The 18,445-nt window shown below is 38.7% G+C and overlaps 1 protein-coding gene across 1 annotated transcript in view; it reads left to right on the top strand.

The window, feature by feature from the left end:
• The window catches only part of BRCA2 (BRCA2 DNA repair associated), a 34,985-nt gene that overhangs the window by 11,302 nt on the left and 5,238 nt on the right, over window positions 1-18,445 (top strand). Inside the window, exons 11-21 of the mRNA XM_072361595.1 lie at window positions 579-5,285; window positions 5,715-5,807; window positions 8,461-8,530; window positions 9,600-10,018; window positions 10,407-10,597; window positions 11,193-11,380; window positions 14,051-14,221; window positions 14,524-14,875; window positions 15,587-15,742; window positions 17,482-17,626; window positions 18,188-18,309. Of these exons, the coding sequence (XP_072217696.1) occupies window positions 579-5,285; window positions 5,715-5,807; window positions 8,461-8,530; window positions 9,600-10,018; window positions 10,407-10,597; window positions 11,193-11,380; window positions 14,051-14,221; window positions 14,524-14,875; window positions 15,587-15,742; window positions 17,482-17,626; window positions 18,188-18,309 (6,614 nt within the window). The remainder of the gene's footprint in view (window positions 1-578; window positions 5,286-5,714; window positions 5,808-8,460; window positions 8,531-9,599; window positions 10,019-10,406; window positions 10,598-11,192; window positions 11,381-14,050; window positions 14,222-14,523; window positions 14,876-15,586; window positions 15,743-17,481; window positions 17,627-18,187; window positions 18,310-18,445) is intronic.

The following is an 18,445-nucleotide window of genomic DNA, read 5'->3' as shown; positions in this document are numbered from 1 at the left end:
TCTCCTGAAGATCTCTTAGATATTACAAGCAGAATGTTATTTTATTTTTTTTTCTTAAAATTAGGGGTTTTAAGACTTGATCTGTCTCTTCTGGAAGCACAAAATATTTAATATACATACATATATATTTAATGAAAGCAAGGACATACTCCTATTTTTAGAAGCTCTTACTCTTGGTAGAAAAATTGCTTAACATTAGGAACAGAAGTACCATTCTGTAAAGTGTGAGACAAATTCTTGTGTTGAGACATGAGGAATGGAAGCCCTTCTCTTCAAATTTTGTAAAGATTCATTATTTCATGATGGCATTAACTATAGCCTGCTTGTCACTACTTATTAGAGCAAAATTAGATGAGACATCACAAATCCTTTCAAGGCATTCACATTTGAGAAGGAAAGTGTTATTTATGGTACCAGTGTAATTTATGGTATCAGTGTTAAGCATATATAGAAATGATCATAGAGGCCAATATTGTATGAAAATTTGAATTTGCATTGAGTAAAAATGAAAAATTGCATTTTTTTGAATAAACGAGAGCTAGTTTAATATATCTTTTCTCTAATGTATTTTCTTGTAGACTGCTTGCTTTCGGCTGAGAGACAATCAAATATCAAAGAAGATAATTTCAACATTCCTACCATAGAGGTAGATACAAAGGATAACTCATCTGATAATACTGTCAACAATAGGCTGAAACAACAAGAGCTGAGTGACTCAGGGAAAAAGGCAAGAGAGTATCAACCTGCTACCTCATTTAAATGCTCAGAAGCATCTCATACTCAAAGTGAAGACACAACAGATCGTTTAAATAGTGGAAGAATTTCAAATATAAAACGTAAGGTACTAACTTCGGCATACCTAATGGCAAGAAGGCATTCCAGATTATTTCCTGAAGACTGTTGCTTAAGGAAAGGCAAGAATGACACATATATCAGTCCTAATGTCAACAGTCGAGCAGCTGTACCACAGAGCCCTAAGGAACAGCCTCCATGGTCCTCTCCTAGTAGTAGTGATTGCTTGATTGATATGCACCATGGCACTGCATTTGTGACAAACAGCAAGTTCAATAATACTTTGAGTCAGATCAAGTTTGGCATGAACAGGGTCGGTAGTAGCTCTTGCAATAAAATATCAGCTGATAAAAAACATTCTTCAGATCAGTTGTCAGTAGGTGAATGTAGGGAAATAGTTGCACCTTTGGGAATAAGCTGCTTAGAAAACAGTAGTACTGGCTTAAAACAATGGGGGAAAGAAGATGTAGCTGAAAATCAAGAAATGCTTTCTATTAAAAACAGTAAAAACCCTCAAGAAGCTGCTTGGAGTAATGTATCTGTAGAGGGTGCTGAAGAACTCTTGGATTGTATAGATAATTCTGTGAATGAAGTAGTTTCTGAAGAAGATAGACAAGTAGCACCTGTGTGTTTCAACACAAAGCCAAGTGAAAACATGGAACATGAAGGGAAATCATCAGGAGATCTTAACAAGTGCAGTTCAGTTCTGAGCTACAGTGGCTTCCAGACTGCTTCCAATAAGCAGATTAAATTTTCTGAAAGCAGCATAGCAAAAGGCAGAATGCTGTTCAAAGATATTGAAAATGAATGCTTTGAAGCCTCTTCCATGGAAGGAGTGAGAAATTTTTCAAATCAAGTTCAAAAGGACAATGTATTTTCCTCAGATCTGGAAAGCAAAACAGGCAGTACTTCATCTGGTTTGCAGACAATTTGTACACAGCATATTCCACGTAAGGTTGATTTATGTAGAAACTCACCTAGAAATCAACTATCTGTCCAAGAACCAGATCAGTCTTTGACAGCAAGCCAAGAAGCTGAAATTGCTGAGCTTTCTAATATCCTGGAAGAAACGGGTAGTCAGTTTGAATTCACACAATTTAGGAAGCAAAGTAACGTGATCCAAAGTCACGTTCAGCAGTTTGGAGCAACAGATATGGAAAACGCTTCTAAATCAGGGGAAGATGTTAATTTCTATAGCTCTCCTGAATCTGAAAATCATGTAATAAATGACGAGTATTGCAGTAAGTTGAAAAATGAAAATGAATGTAAAATGGTAGAATATGAAAAAGAAAACACAGTGGTTTTTCACAGAAATAATAAAAAAGTTACTTTTACTAACTTAGACAAAAATGAAAGTAGAATATCCAACCATGAGAGCTGTTCGGTACCTTTCCAGGCCAGCTTTTCTAATTTTGTAGGATTTACTTCAGCTGGAGGTAAAAAAATAAATATTTCTAAGGCAGCTTTGACCAGATCTGCAGAGCTTTTCAAGGACTTGGATGATGAGAACTTTTTGGTTAAGTCTTCTAATACCGGATGCTGCAATTCAGATGGGCACGTGTCTTCTAAAAGGAGTTTTCTCAGGTGCCAGACAAAAGAAGAGAAAGAAGGAATACTTTGTGTCCCAAACATCAAAAGCATAGGTCCTGTTTCCCACCATTCAGAGAAAAAACATGCAGAAAGAATTAGTACCCCATGTAAGGAAAATACAGAAAAATGGATAGAAATACTAAGTGATAATGAAAATGTTGATTTCAGTTGTACTAATGCTGGATGTTCTGCCTCTGGAATGAGAAACAGTCTGTCATCCTTTAAAAAGCCTCACCAGAACTGTAAAAATTCTGATCAGTTTCTGAATCAAGGAGACAGCCTAGTTGAAAGTTGCTTGCAAGAAGACGCATCATATTTGATTTGTCTAGGAGATAATATTACCAGTGCAGAAGAACGTGGTTTAAGTGTTTCAGACGAAATGGAAAACCTGTCCCCTAATCAGAAAGAAGACAGAAAGCAGGAAGATGAGCACTTGCTGCTAAACTGTCAAGCTGCAGATAGTGATGCTGTATCCATTTCTGACTCATCTTTGTGTAGTTCTCTACGTGATCTCAATGTACAATCTGGGGAAAGAGATATAGATGTGTCAGAGAACTCTAGTAAACAAAAGACAAATAGTGTCAATGTGGAAGGAGAAGACTCTGCACATAAGAACCTGTTTGTGAGTGAAAGTGGGATTAAAATAGGCTCTTACCAACATCATCAAGTACCTTCTGAGCAAGAGACAGATGTTGATAAAGACGAAGTTAAGGGAACTTATCTGACTGGTTTCCATACTGCTGGTGGCAAGAAAATAAGAATTGCTGATGGATTTTTGGCTAAAGCTGAACAGTTTTTTTCAGAAAATAATGTTGATTTAGGAAAAGATGATAATGACTGTTTTGAGGACTGCTTAAGGAAATGTAATAAAAGCTATGTCAAAGACCGTGACTTATGTATGGACAGTGTTGCTCAACGTGATGTAGATGTACTTAATCTTAAAGACACGCTTATTCCCAAAGAACCTGGGGACCGACTAAAGCAAACAACAGAGAGGAGTCCCAGTAAACAAGCTATTAATCATGACAACATTAAAGTGGGTGCATTTATTAATGATGAAGATTGTGAAAGAAATTTGGCAGCTCCGTGTGCAAATAAGGAAGCTTTTGTCAGACCTGGAAAGTCAGGAGTAGAATCTCTTCGTGGACCTGGGATTAATTCTTTAAGTAGAACTTTTTTGATTGAAGATAGAAAATTGATTGCAGAGAGATATGTGGAAAACTCAGCAAAAAAGAGGGATAATTCAGAAAGCAAATCTGACTTACCTCTGAACTGTGCTACATCTCTGCATTTAACAAAGGTGTCAAGTGACCTTGCAGACAGTTCTGTGCCTGGTGGTATTCAGATTGTATCTGCTGAGGATAGTTGCAAATCTAGTCAGTCCATCCTCTTTACTCACAGTAGTGTTCCAGAAAGTGCCTCACCTTATCTGAACTGTGGCATTAAGGAGAGTGACTTAAAACATTTAAATGAACCTTGTTGTAATACAGACTGCTTCACAAGTACTGTAGATAATGCTTACCAAAAACAGTCTGAAGACGATCTTCCTGAGGATGGAACTAATTTAACCTGCTTACAAGAAACATCACTTAATGCTGAAAGTCAAAAGAGCGGTCTGAAACAAGTGTTCAGCACAGCAAAAGGTAAAGCAGTCTCTGTTTCAGAAAGTGCATTAGCAAGCATCAGACAGACATTTCAGGCAGACCATGATGCATATGTAAAATCTGAAATTGAGACTAAATCAGGAACTAATCAAACAGAAATTGCTGGAAGTTCATCTTCCAGCATTCATGCTGGGGGTCCTGGTTTTGCTACATTTTTAGACACTACAAAAAGTGACATGAATTTGGCTGCATCTCATTTTATTAACGGAAATGGGAATGTTATTGAAAACAATCACCAAAGTGCAAACACATTTGCAGATGCGGATTCTGTTCCAGATTTTCAGATGCAATGCTTTGAGCAGAAGAGTAAGCTTTTAGGACACTTGAGTATGCCGCGTAAGCAGATGCAGCAGTCAGGCCCTTCGGGGAACCTTGGGTTTTTCAGTACAGCAAGTGGAAAGCCCGTGCAACTATCAGAAGAGTCACTAAAGAAAGCTAGACAGCTCTTTTGTGAAATGGAACTTAGCCATTCATCTGGGCTACGAGATGCACATTTGCTTGAAGATGTTGAAAAATCCAGAAACCATGATGAAATATTTCCTGGAGAAATGCAGCTGCCAAGAGGGAAGGAGAATGCCAGCATGGGTAAGATTTCAAGTCCTGCTTTGGGGTTCAGCACTGCAAGTGGAAAGCAAGTGACCATCTCTGAAAGTGCCTATCGGAAAGCAAAGGCAATTTTAAAGGAGGCAGATGACTTTTTAAGCAGTCAGCTTGGTGCTACGGATGAGCTTTGTGAAATTAAAGAGAATGGTGAACATGCAGAATATTTAACTGGTAAAGTAATCTCAGAATCCCAAACTGAAAAAAGCTGCAGTGAGGAACTTGGCTTGAAAAGCTTTTGCCCTGAAGAAATTAAGTCTTTTCCAAACACTCACCATGTCAAAATTACTGAGTATGTACCACATAGTAAGAGAAACAGCCAGTCAGCACCATTTAAAAATAGCTTTCAGCAAGATGAGTCCAGATTTTTCAGAAAAGGAGAGCTGGATCTGGGAATGGAAACAGAGTCTGAATCAGATTTATGCAGTGCTACATGTAAAGCAGAAATAAATGTTTTCCAAACTCCAAAAGGCTACTTGAAAACAGAGGCTGTAGAAAGTGCAAAAGCTTTTATGGAAGATGATCTTTCAGATTCTGGAGTCCAGGTTAAGTCTGCACAGTCCTTCAATGGCAAAATGTCAGAGAACTTTCAGAATAAACCCTTTGGGAAGAGACGCTTGGATGAAAAAGACTCACTTGGTAGGTCTTTGTCTTATATCTGTTTGATTCAATAATAATAGGTTGTTGTGATTTAGCATTGATTTTTTTTTAATGGGAAGCGGGTCACCATAGACCCACATAGCTGCACAAATTCAGGTGCAAGTGTTGAAAAGACTAATGCAAGTAAGTGTGGGTAGGCATAAAGAGGTATATAAGAGTATGTCAGGCCAACCCCAGTCAGCCCTCTGCGCAGATGAACTGTAACCTGGAGAAAATGGACCTACTGATTAGAATATGACACCGGCTGCTTTATGGAAACCATTAATGGTAGCACCATACAAGCTTTTTCCTGTGCAGAACAAAGCTTTTTTTTAGCAATTTATTTAAGTTTTATTTAGCAATTTATTTAAGTTGTACAGTATTGGCAAGAAACTGAACTTAAAATAAACATCCCTGTTTTTATCGTAGGAGAACCTCCAATTAAAAGACAGCTGCTGCTTGAATTTGAGAAGATGAAGATCCCCCCCAAATCTCTGAAACCTTTGAGAAGCACTCCTGATGGTAATCCTGGTGTTCTTATGTTCTAAGCAGAAATCTCATGTTAGGCATTACCTTTAGAATTCTTTAGTTTCCAGTCAACTAACAGAAAGTGATTGCTTAAGTGATTCTTTTATCACTATAGTCATAAAAATTCAGGAAACTGCTATGGCAATGTCTCTGCTGACTTGGACTCATGTAATTAACAGCATGCCTTACCATGTGGTGTCTAAATACATTAAGCTGCACTGCTTTTGCAAGAACCCTGCTTTCTTTCCAGCATGGTAGGAATTCATCCAGTTTCTCATAGAAGTAAGGCTCACTGTTACCACCTTCAGTGGGAGGAGGAATGTGTTTTACTGGTCTGTGAATTTTCAATCAAAAGTTGTGTCTATGGGAAATTAGGAAAGTACTGATGATTTTATCTTCTAATTATTAGTGTGGAATATGCTTGCTGATAGCTGTGTTACAGATGCTTGTAATATTTCATACCGGGTGATCTGGAGGCTCTGGAAGTTAAGGTTTTGAAGACTGAGCTGATGCTTTAAGGAAAGCTCATTATGGCTGTCGTGTTAGGGTAATATGACTCTGGATGCTGCTTTTGCTTATGGGATCAGCTGTGTTTTTCAAGGAGCTTGTTCTTTCGAAGCACTGTGTGCTGTCACCTAGAATTCAGAAGCAGTGTGCATGTGGTACATCAGGAAAGCTTGTGCAGCTGGTAATTATTGCCAACCAGCCGGAGATAAGAGGTATTTCTTTACAGCTGCTGCTTTTTGAAGCCTTGGAAATGATACAGCATGTAAAATAATCCACTTTGGATGGGTTGATTTGATGTTACAGAGGACTTACCTTCTGTGCCTCGTTATTCAAAATGGAATTATATCTGAATTTCTTCTGCAAGTGAGAATTACTACTTTAAATAATGTACTTCAAAATATTATCTAGATGTTTAAGGAGAAAGCTGAAATGAAAGTTGTGCTTAATTTGAAATTGTGAATCTGCATCAGATATGGGGAAAAAAAAAAAAAAAAAAGAAACAACATAATCCTCTAAGTAGTACATGGGAAATTAAAACCACTCTTCTTAAACACCTTATTCCAACTCAGACAATCTCTTAGGTACCGGATGGGTACTCAGTTACCCACAAAGCTGGCTTCCTTTTGGCAGTACAAAAGCACCAAGCATTTACGGATGCTATAGTTAAGTACAGTGACTCACACACATCAGTGTGCAGAAATGATTTTGTAACTAGGTATTTGAGTCCTAAAAAGTGTCTCTTTGAACAAATGCATTGGTTACGGTATGCTGCTGAATTAGTTCTAAGCATGAAATTAAGAAGTTTTTAATGGAATTTGTAAGTTGCTGCCAGAGAATAATTTTATACCCTTCATACATAAATATTACCATACCCTGCAGCAGAATCTTAGCAGTGTTACTCTGGTGGAACAAATGAAAGCAGTTCTAATTTCCAGAGCCGTCCTGCCTCTGGCTTCAGGAACATGTGGCATCTTGTAGCTGTGACTTGTCATCTGAAACTTCCTCCTGGAAACCGAAGGGTGTCCAACAAACGGTTTAAATTCCAGGCTGACATGATTTAGATCTGTTGGTAATGGCGAGATAAGCACATCCTTAGGAAGTCTGAAAGAGAAGTTCTGTGCAAATGTGCCCTTTTCTGTTGCAAATGTAGTTGTTGGGTTTTTTTGTTGGTGGCATTTTTTAAAGTTGCTAAATGAGTTCTAAATTGAATGGGAAGCCTGCCTGGAATCAAATACGTGTTAAACGTTACCATTTCAGGAGCCTAAAACATCCTGCAGGCTTACAAATGGGAGCATTTGGGAATTCAGCGCAGTGATGATTTATCTTTTAGATCTGAGTGCAGCCAGCGTGAAGAATAACTGAGGCTTAATTAGAAAGAGCCTCAGCTAATAATTGGCTTTCAATCTGTGTTTTCACTGCTGAGAACCTAAAGTAAAACATATCAGAACTTGTGTGTGACCCCAGATGTCTTGGAATTAATTCTGTATTTACAGTTTCTTCAGATGACCAAATGACTCACACTTAATGCCTGCCAGGTTGGTTTTTTGTATCAGACAAGGGAAGATACTTTTAAATTTTTTGTGTCAAAAAAGATGGTGTGTGGTTGGATGTCACCTGGCCCAAGAGATCCCACAGTCAGGGATATCTCAAGAGAGAAGAATCTTTAAGAAAAACATAAAATAAAAATCAGTCCCATGGGGCTAACCTCTCAATTTATCAGGATTGGGCAGCACATGATTACTAAGTTCTGTGCCGTGGAAATGAATTTTGCATTGATGATAGAATGTACAAAGACCTGTCACTAGACTAGTGACAATTCTGTTACTTTCCTTGCTGTTACCCACTGCCAAATTTCTTGAGGAAGCCAGTCACTGAGATGGTGAATAGAAGTATTATTTCTAGTGGCAGTCCGATTATGAGACAGACCTGAGCCTCGTTTTTTGTCATATTCAGTAATACTGAAGACAATGCTTTTTCTTTCTTTATGGGGTTTATATAACTACATGTAATGAATCTGTTTAAATCCAATCTGGAAATGTCTGTGATTATAACATGACTATAGAAGAAATATGCTGTAAATATCCATCCATGTAATGTACCACTTAAGCTTTTTTTTTTTTTTTTTCTAATTACCTTACAGGCATTTTCAAAGACAGAAGAAAATTTGTGTACCATGTTCCTTTAAAACCAGTAACTTGTCAGCCTTTGGGGTGAGAAACTTTTAATGCATTGTAGAGTTTTTCTAATGCAATTTCTCTCAAGTCCTTATCATAGAATCATGGAATCACAAGGTTGGAAAGGACCTATAAGATCTAGTCCAACCATCATCCCATTACCGTAGCTACATCAAACCACTAAACCATATCTCGTAGCTCCTCATCCAGATGCCTCTTGAACACTGCCAGGAATGGCGACTCCACCACCTCCCTGGGCAGCCATTCCAGTGACCACTTTCTGAGAGAAAAAAGTTCCTTTTTATGTCTAGTCTAAACCTCTTCTGGTACAACTTGCAGCCATTGCCTTGGGTCCTGTTGCCTGGGAGAAGAGGCCAAGCCCCTCCTCATCACAACCTCCCCTCAGGAAGTTGTAGAGTGCAATGAGGTCTCCCCTGAGCCTCCTCTTCTCCAGGCTAAACAATGCCAGCTTCCTGAGCCGCTCCTCATACGACCTGTGCTCCAGACTCCTCACCAGTTTCCTTGCCCTTCTCTGGACACTTCCAGGGCCTCAATGTCTTTCTCGTAGTGAGGGGCCCAAAACTGAACATAGTACTCGAGGTGCAGCCTCACCAGTGCTGAGTACAGAGGGATGATCACCTCTCTGCTCCTGCTGACCACACTATTTCTTATACAGGCCAGGATGCTGTTGGCCTTCTTGGCCACCTGGGCACACTGTTGGCTCATGTTCAGCTGAGCATCGACCAACACCCCCAGGTCCGTTTTCTCTTCACAGTCCTTGAAACTTTAAAAACCATTATAGAAATTTGAAACCAAATTTTCTTAAAGATTAATAAATTTATTTCAAAATAAGCGTATGAAATGACCATACAACACAGGTTGGAGCAGCAGACTGATGAGATGAGGAGAAAATTTTACACTTTCACTTTTTTTTTTTTTTATTAGAAATAAATGTAGCATTCCATTAAAAAAATAAAAAGACTAAAGCCCTGTCTTTTATATCTTTTATCAATGGAGTGGTGACAGTTACATTACTAAATTAAGAATGTTGAAACTGACAAGGATTTTTGTCAACGTGCTGAAGGTGATTTGTTTTCACCTGTAGGACTACTAAGGAACGGCAAGAAGTCAGGAACCCTACGCTTACTCTCCCTGATCAAGACTTGAAAGGATTTAAATCTATACCAGCCGTTTTTCAGCACTGCGCCCTCCGACAGACCTCAAGCGGTGCTTCAGGGCTTGTTACTCCACATAAGGCCACGGCCAAGGAGAGCGAGGAAACAAGAAGTTTGTGCAAGTCAGGCAAAGCTGTTAAAACTTTTGTTCCACCCTTCAAAACCAAGCTGACACTTTCTACAGGTGAACAAGGCAGCAGTAAGAGGTGTCACTCACCAGTCAGAAACAATGTGATGGAGGAGAGGGAATTAAATCAAATCCCAATTGAACAAAACAGTGCTGAAGCTCCGGATCACCAGTCCTGCATCCTGCGTGCAGCGGTCACTGACTTAGAAAATGACAATTTAGGTATTTACAGATTTCCATTGCTTACCTGTTGTAAATGCTAACCAAAGTTAATGCAGAACATGAAGAATTTGTTTTTGCACACTTCGTTTCAGTAACAAGTTTTAAAATAGTTTATATTTCATTTGATACTTGATTTTATATACCTAAGTAAAATATTCTAAGGAGTCTGAAGACTAACCTTGCTATATTTCACTCACTTTATTCATTCTGCTTTCTAGTGAAAGTCTAGACCTAGCCATGCAAGTGGTTGATTTGGTCTTTTTCAGAGAAACAGTGCACATCTTCAGCTGTCTGACTTTCTCTTACTTTTCTTAATCTACTTGTATGACTGTGTTTCTTAAATTGATACATACTGTAAGAGGGTTTCATGACTTTCTTTTCTTTGCAGTTACAAGCAACATGATGGCAAATCTCCGCTGTGCTAGAGATCTACAGGAAATGAGAATTAAAAAGAAATATAGGCAAAATATCAGCCCACAGCCAGGCAGCCTTTATGTCATTAAAACTTCTGCAAGAAATAGAATCTCTTTGAAAACTGCAGTAGAAGAGGAAACACCCAGTTTTCATTCTACAGAAAAGGTATATGTATCAATGATACCTGTTTACTATCTCTTTGGAGGAGTGTGTTCCTTAAAACTAGAAAACAACTCAACATCTTTAGAATAGATGCATTTAAGAGAAATGTGTCTCTTCAGTTTTGAGATAAGTATTTACAGTGACTCTTAAAACAGTTGCTACGGTAATAAAATATTTGCATATCCACAGTTAAGAGGTAATCCAAATAATAAGAATCATATACATGTCTGTAGTGTTAGAGTCAAACAAGATTAACATCAAAGGAAAAAAATCAAGTGATGATAGTTACTTGCAACTTCTAATCTCTAGGAAAAGCTGTCTTAAGATAACACGTGGTTAAAATTTAAGCTCAGATTAAGTCAATATCAAAAACCTTTCTCTTTTGGTACAGTGATTTTTTTAGAGTACAGTGTGATTTTCTGCTAAACTCATTTGTATGAGTTCCACCATTCTTCTTGGATTGCATATAAAAAAGGTCATACAAAAGTTCTCTCAAGATCAAGGAGGTACTTCATGGGAAATACAGCATAGCATTACATGTAAAAGACCTTTGAATTCTAATTGTATTGTCATTTTCTCTTTTTCATCTTTTTTTCAGCTTTACACATACGGTGTTTCAAAACACTGCATACAAGTTAGCAGCACAAATGCAGAATCATTCCAGTTTCTCATTGAAGAATTTTTCAGTAAGGAGTATTTATTAGCAGGAAATGGGATACAACTTGCTGATGGAGGATGGTTGATACCTACAGATGAGGGAAAGGCTGGAAAAAAAGAATTTTACAGGTATTATTACTTATAAACTTGAGGCAAATATGGTATTTATTAGTTGTGATTCTCATATCCCCTAGAAGAAGTTGAACACTCACTACTTTTTGATGGCATTTTCAGTACAACACTTACTGGTTTAAATGAAGGTATTGTAGGTTTGTAAATTTACTGTGTAGACTAATGTAGCCTCTTCAGAGCAGATGCAATTAGATTAATTAATCAGGGAGTTGATCTGGCTTGGTCTTGAATACCTTCAGCAGTGGCCTCTCTGGATCACCCTTGCCAGTTGATATTTGTGTACCTTTTATCTCCAATTGGAATTTTGCATCTTCCAACTTGTCTGTTGCCTCTCGTCCTGTTTTCATGTGCTTCTGAGAAGCCTGCCTTCTGTGAATTCTCTGATCACATAGTTACAGGCAGCGATAAGGTTTTTAATTTCTCTCTTAAATGCAAACCCAGCTCTCGTAGCCTTTCCTTGTGCTCAGCCTCTTGTGGCCCTTTGCAGGGTTTGCTCCAGTATCATCTTTGTCCAGGTGAGGCCAAAACTGGACACAGTACTTCAGATGTAGTCTGTTAAGTGCCAAAAAGAGGCAAAGGATTACTTCCTTTTTGGCTTCACTCTTAATAGCCCAGAACATTGGTCACATTTCTTTGCTGCAAGGGCACTTGCTGCCTCCTGGTCATCATGTCATCCAGGTCCCTGGATCTTTTTCTGCAAAGCTGTCTCCTAGAGTCAGCATTGCTCTGTTAGTGTTGCATGGGGTTATTCTATTGCAAATGCAAGACTTTGCTCTTGTTGAATTTCATTAAATCCCCATAAGGCAAAGCTAATCCACCTACAGTTCCATTTTGCATCCTGTGGCATCACCACAACCTCTCTGATCCATTGACAACTGTGGAGCATGTAGCTACACACACTGAAGTAATCACCTGGAGGCAGAGTATGCAAAACTTGACTTAACTTGTGGCTTGCGTTTCCTCCTCATTTGGCAAGTGTTCTGCTATTAGCAGTACAGTCCCAAATTCAGCATTTCTCCCCAGTGGTGTCATGACTGCTGAGTGTTTGGTGGATATACCTTGCTAGGTATGTGCCAAAGCATTTATGCTAAATGGATAAAAGACTGCCTGGGATGGTCATCTGTGTGCAGTTAGTGCAGGACTTCCCACCTATATGTCAGTGTTCCAGATCTGCATGCATTTTAGAAAGCATTCTGGTTCTTCTCTCATGTGAAACTGCTATTTTTAGGCCAACAAGCAACATCACTGAAAATGATTAGGAGATGTGAGATTTTGGTTGTTTTTTCAAGAAGCAGTAGAACTCTGGGAGCAATGCACCCAGCTCTGGATCACTGTTCTTGCAATCAGTGCTTGGTAATGTTGGAGGTAATCTTGATTATTTTTCCACTGTTTTCTTGTGAATGGGAAAGATATTAAGGCATTTGCACAAATCAAGTTATTATTAGATACACTAAAACTTTAAGCAATCCAACTTCTTATTCCAGAGGAAGCTTGTCTTTTCCACAAGTGCTCCTGATTCTGTACTCAGGCCATCTGCTACAAGGCTTTCCTCACATTCCTTTTTCAGAAATAGAGAATCCACCAACATACTGCTTACTGCAGAACAGCTAAAGCATTTTTGATGCCAGAACCTGCTCTGGGTATCAGTGTAGATCTGACCCTGGAGCAAACAATTAGTAGAGGCTGTTCCACAAGCACTTCTTTCAGTTCCTGTATCTTTTCTGGGTTTGCTCTATGTCAAAACATATAGTTCAGAATAAATATCATATTAACATATTAACTGGACCTTCATCAACTTCCTTATGCCTTCATTTAGTCGTAGGCATTTAGAATCTTAATCTTGGACTGAATTCTGTCTTCAATTCTTGAGTTGCATCATTCTTTATAGAAGATGAGGATATATCTCCTAAGGCTTATCCAATTTGATAATTAATTTGATGGTCATACCTACTCCTTAACTTTCTGTGTATTAACCTACTAAATTGCTTCTTTTCCTCATCCAACCGCAATACCATTCCTTAACATCTTGAGCCTTTCTGCCAAGTTGGAAGTTCACTTCTTAGTTGGACTGTGATCAGTCTAATGGCTTATTTGAATTGCTTGTCTAATTCCTTCTCCTTCATTGAAATGAACTTCCTACTGACTGGCAGAGTTGGAAAATAGAGTTTTCCGAGCCAACTCATACAGTTCATGGTGGTACAGCTTGAAATCAACACTGTATAAAGCTCTGCTTAAGCCGTCTCACAATGGAGAGAAGGAAGTACTTTAGTAGCAGTGAAATGTGTTGTCGGAGATGCAGTGAATGATCAAACAAGCAGGGGACATTCCAGGGCTGAAAGAGAGTAGAGCACACCTCTGTCCTTCTGTGCTATGAGCTTACTGCAGGACTGAGAGAGGGCCTGCCCCTGGGGCTATTGCTAGGCTCCAGGGTCTGTTTCAAGAATGCATGCAAGTATATACGTGCATGCTACCAAAGCTTATAAGGGCAAAACTTCAGTGTTTAGACAATAACCGCACCAAGCTATGGAATGTAACCTTCTTGTTTGCTCTGTAATAAACATTCCTTTGTTAATGTTACCTGTGTGTGTATGCTGAATACAATGTCAGCAAAAAACAGGCAAAACTGACAATGGATTTCAGATGAATTTGTTAACTCTTTATCTACAGGGCTCTCTGTGATACTCCTGGTGTGGATCCCAAGCTAATAACAGAGGCCTGGGTTTACAATCACTATAGGTGGATTGTATGGAAACTGGCAGCCATGGAAGTGTCTTTTCCACACAAGTTTGCTAACAGATGTTTGACGCCAGAAATGGTGCTGTTGCAGTTGAAATATAGGTAAGTGTGTAGAAATATATCTAGAGCTGTAATTTGGAAATTGTGTGCTTTATAGCTCATGATATTTTATAATCTCTACCTTGCATTTTGTATTTATCAGAATGTTTGAACTGTTGAATTTATACGTGTTTGTATTAGAAGTAATAGTGCATGTTCTCTGAGAATGTTTAGATAACTTCCATTTTTCTTCAGTGGCACTGAATCACGTGGATTAAGTAACAGTTTGCAACAGTTCATTTTATGAGAAAACAACATGATGGATTTTGTTTCCTGTGTTAGTGTCACGGATCCTTTTTTTGCAGGTATGACTTGGAAATTGATAAAAGTAAACGATCAGCAATCAAAAAAATAACAGAGAGAGATGATGCAGCAGGTAAAACACTTGTGCTGTGTATTTCTAAGATCCTGTCACTAAACGCCGCTGTGTCTCCTAGTAATAGTAATAACATTATGGAATGTGAAAAAGCAGCAGCAATAATTGAAGTTACTGATGGCTGGTATGGGATCAGAGCTCTTCTGGATCCACCTCTCAAAGCTTTCTTACATAGAAGAAGGCTGACTGTTGGTCAGAAGATCATAGTGCATGGAGCAGAACTTATTGGCTCTCCAAATGGATGTACACCACTGGAAGCCCCAGATTCCCTTATGCTAAAGGTAAACCAAAATATTAGTTCAGCTTAATTGGATGTGCCTGAAGGATGTAATAATTGCTATTTTCTTGAGCCATGCTGTAAACTGGATGGGCTTTTGTAAACATAAAAACTTTTGACTGGATTTTATTAACACGGTTTGTAAGACACAAGGTAGTTAACGCATACTAGTCAATAGAGTTGGAAGGGAAGTCAATAGTATCAGATCAGTAGTATACAAGTACTTTTTTTGTATGTTATATAAGATTCTTTTAAGTTTTGCTGCATGTTTTGTCAGTTCCAGCTTCCTACTATGGTTAAGCATTAGGTTGAGGAAAATATTTATCCATCATAAATAATGTGTAAGGTTGAGGGAGAATGGGAGGTGAAAACAGTTTGTGGGAGGGTGGGCTTGGATAGGAAGGACTTCGCTTGTTTGAGGATCATCAAAATGCTGTGTGAAGTTGCAGCATAAACATATTGCTTCTCTTGTATAAAGCAATGGCATATCTCAGAAGCGCTCGTTTCCTAGATAATTAGAACTCATTAGATTTTTAGTACTTGTTTAGAATTAGTTTTTCAATGCAAAAAGAAGTCCTGAAATTAATATCCAGTATGTTCAGATGTAAAAATGAGAGAGGCCAGTGTAAAAATAGTCATTGACTTAAGACAATTAAGTTGGAATTCCTTTTGACCCCTCCATGTCAGTTCATCATTCAGCATTTAACGTGTTCAGATTGCAGCGAACAGCACGCGATGCGCACGGTGGTACGCAAAGCTGGGATTTCAGCGGGACCCCAGACCTTTCCCTTTGCCTCTGTCATCGCTTTACAGTGAGGGTGGTGCAGTGGGCTGCATTGATGTGGTTATCCAAAGAACTTATCCTATTCAGGTACGGTACAAGTATTTTATGAATCTGGCAGGTTCTATTAGATCTGTGTTATCTAATGGCTGGTTGCTATGTCATTCCTCAAATATGACATAATGCTGACAGACAAGTAAGATCTGTTGTTTGAAATATTGCTGACAATACAGTGGGATTATTGTATAAAATAGGGCGAAGATGTTCTAGATATAATCTGACCGTGTTTAAAGTTTGTATGGATAGCAATTGGTAACTACTTGCTTTTCGTAGCGTTCCCAACTACAAAAAGAATCTGTATGTTTCCTGGTAAGTCGTGCTCTTAGTGCTACCAAGTTAGCTGAGATACAACTTGCAGATCAGTTATCTTAGAGAATGACACACCTGACATATGCCTGTAGTGTTTTCTAACTTGTTTGCTTTCTGAAATGCTTTATCAAGGTTGATCAATGTAAAGTGAGGTCCACAAAGGAGATTATAAAGGATAAAGCAATATTTGGCTTAAATCATTACCTTGATATTTAGAGTATTATTTAGATGGAGGGTATTGCAGCACTTACATGGATGATGTTCTGGTAGAACTAACATTTATTTTGGACCCAGGAAGGCAGCCATAATCTCTAACACCATCACAGCAAATGGCTTCCAGTCTGAGGAGGAAAGTGGTGCTTTGTTTCTCACTGTCTCCAGAGGTTCACAAGCTGGTATAGATTTCTTTGAAAACACTGAGAATCTTGCTCAGGCATACCAAGTTATAGGAAGATTTGGGCTATCTTTCTCCCTTTGACTTGTGGTTGCTACACCCCTTGATGCAAGAACTGTACTTAAAGCTGCTGGGCTCAATAGTGCAGGAAGGCATGCAGTTAATGAGGCATACAAGCCTATTTCACTGTCTCATAATGATCAGTCCTTCAGCCTTCCTCATCCTACTCTTGCTATACTGTCTTGTTGCTTCTTTGTGCCCTGGAGCTGACTTGCTGCTGTCCTTAGCTGATTTAGTTCACAAAACCTGCAGTAAGAAGACAAAAACAAACAAACAGCCCCACCAAAGGAAAAAAAAAAAATCACTCTCAAACAGCTGTTTAATTAGCAAACTAATGTGATCATGACAGGTAGACAGATAAGGACTAGAGCCAGTACAAGGGAGAGGAAGAGCAAAGAGAAAGACCATTTGCACTAGCAGTGACCTCCTGTGTTTGGCTCACCTGCCTCCTCAAACCGTGCACTGAAGGCATGAAAGCATGCGAGTTGTGATAGGATGCTGAAGACAGCTGTTATCCTACGGAACCAATTCAAGCAGCAAATGTTTAAGGGCGGCTGCAGAAAAGTATCAGTCCTTTTGCAACAGCTAATTAGCATGCTGAAACAGTACAGTCAGTGATGAAAGGCATATCAAGTAAAATGCAGCTCTGGTATATTTTTTGAGCTCTGCATTTGCTTTATATCCACATGTATCTACAGGTGGAATTCAACTATCTTCTAAGTTGCATAACTGATGCCTATCATTATAATCTGTGGTTTCTTCAGCTGTTAAGTCACACAAGTTTGACTACAACTCAGTTCTGTCTGTATAACTTTAAGGAGAAGATTTACCAGCCAATGCTATTGGGATTTTTTTTTATTTCTGTTTGTTATACTGAAAGAACTTACAAACTTGTTGACTTTTAAAAGCCTTTTTGCTTAACGGTGAGCATTGAAAAAAAACTAAATTAGGTTAAAAATTATTAAAAAAAAATAAAATGTTTTTTGTTTGAAATTTTATATTTCAGTGGATGGAAAAGACATCAGCTGGCTCATACGTGTTTCGGAACAGCAGAGCTGAAGAAAGGGAAGCTGCCAAGCATGCGGAGGATCAGCAAAAGAAACTGGAAGCTCTGTTTGCAAAAATTCAAGCAGAGTTTGAAAAGCATGAAGGTAAAGCTTTCGTTATTTCAAAATCTATATTAAGAACACATCGACATTTTGGATGTTTACAGATGAGTTTCAAGAAAATGTGTCTCCAACCTTCAGAAAGGATGGAAAGGAGTTCTTGGACAACTAACTACATGCCAGTCAACATGACTGTGATCCCTGAGGTTTTGGAAGAACTGATCTTGAAAACCATTTCCAGCCACATGAAGGGCAAGAAAGCAATTGGGAATAGTCAGCAGGGATAAACCAATAGGTAGTCATGACTGACCAACCTGATAACCTTCTATGATGAAATGACTGGCTTAGTAGAGAAGTGGGGAGCAGTACATATTGTCTGCCTCAATTTCAGGAAGGCTTTTGACACTATTGCTCTTAAGAATCTCCTAGAGAAACTGATGAAGCATTAGGGGTGAGCAGATAGTGTGCAGTAGCCAGGCCCAGAGAGTAGTGATGAGTGATTTTATTCTTGCAGTGCCTACATACTATCATGCTTCCTACGCAATTTTCCTTCCCTTTTGAAGTGTGCTGGTTGTTGTATTCAGCGTAACAGATCTTTTTCAACAGAGAGAAATTGCAGAAGAACATCAAGATCGCGCATCGTCACAAGGCAGCAAATCCATAACTTGCAAGATGGCGCAGAACTTTATGAAGCAATTCAGAATGCACCTGATCCCAGTTATATGGAGGTAACTGTGCAGCCTACCTGGCTAATTTTGAAACACTTGTGCAATCATTTCCTATACAGTAGTACCTCCTGCTAAAATCAACCACTAAATGACTATTTTGTCATAGTATCATAGTATCATAGTATCGTGCGAGTTG

Source organism: Excalfactoria chinensis, chromosome 1 (assembly GCF_039878825.1).
Source record: "Excalfactoria chinensis isolate bCotChi1 chromosome 1, bCotChi1.hap2, whole genome shotgun sequence".
Classification (NCBI taxonomy): Eukaryota; Metazoa; Chordata; class Aves; order Galliformes; family Phasianidae; genus Excalfactoria; species Excalfactoria chinensis.
This window is presented reverse-complemented; position numbering and strand designations above follow the sequence as displayed.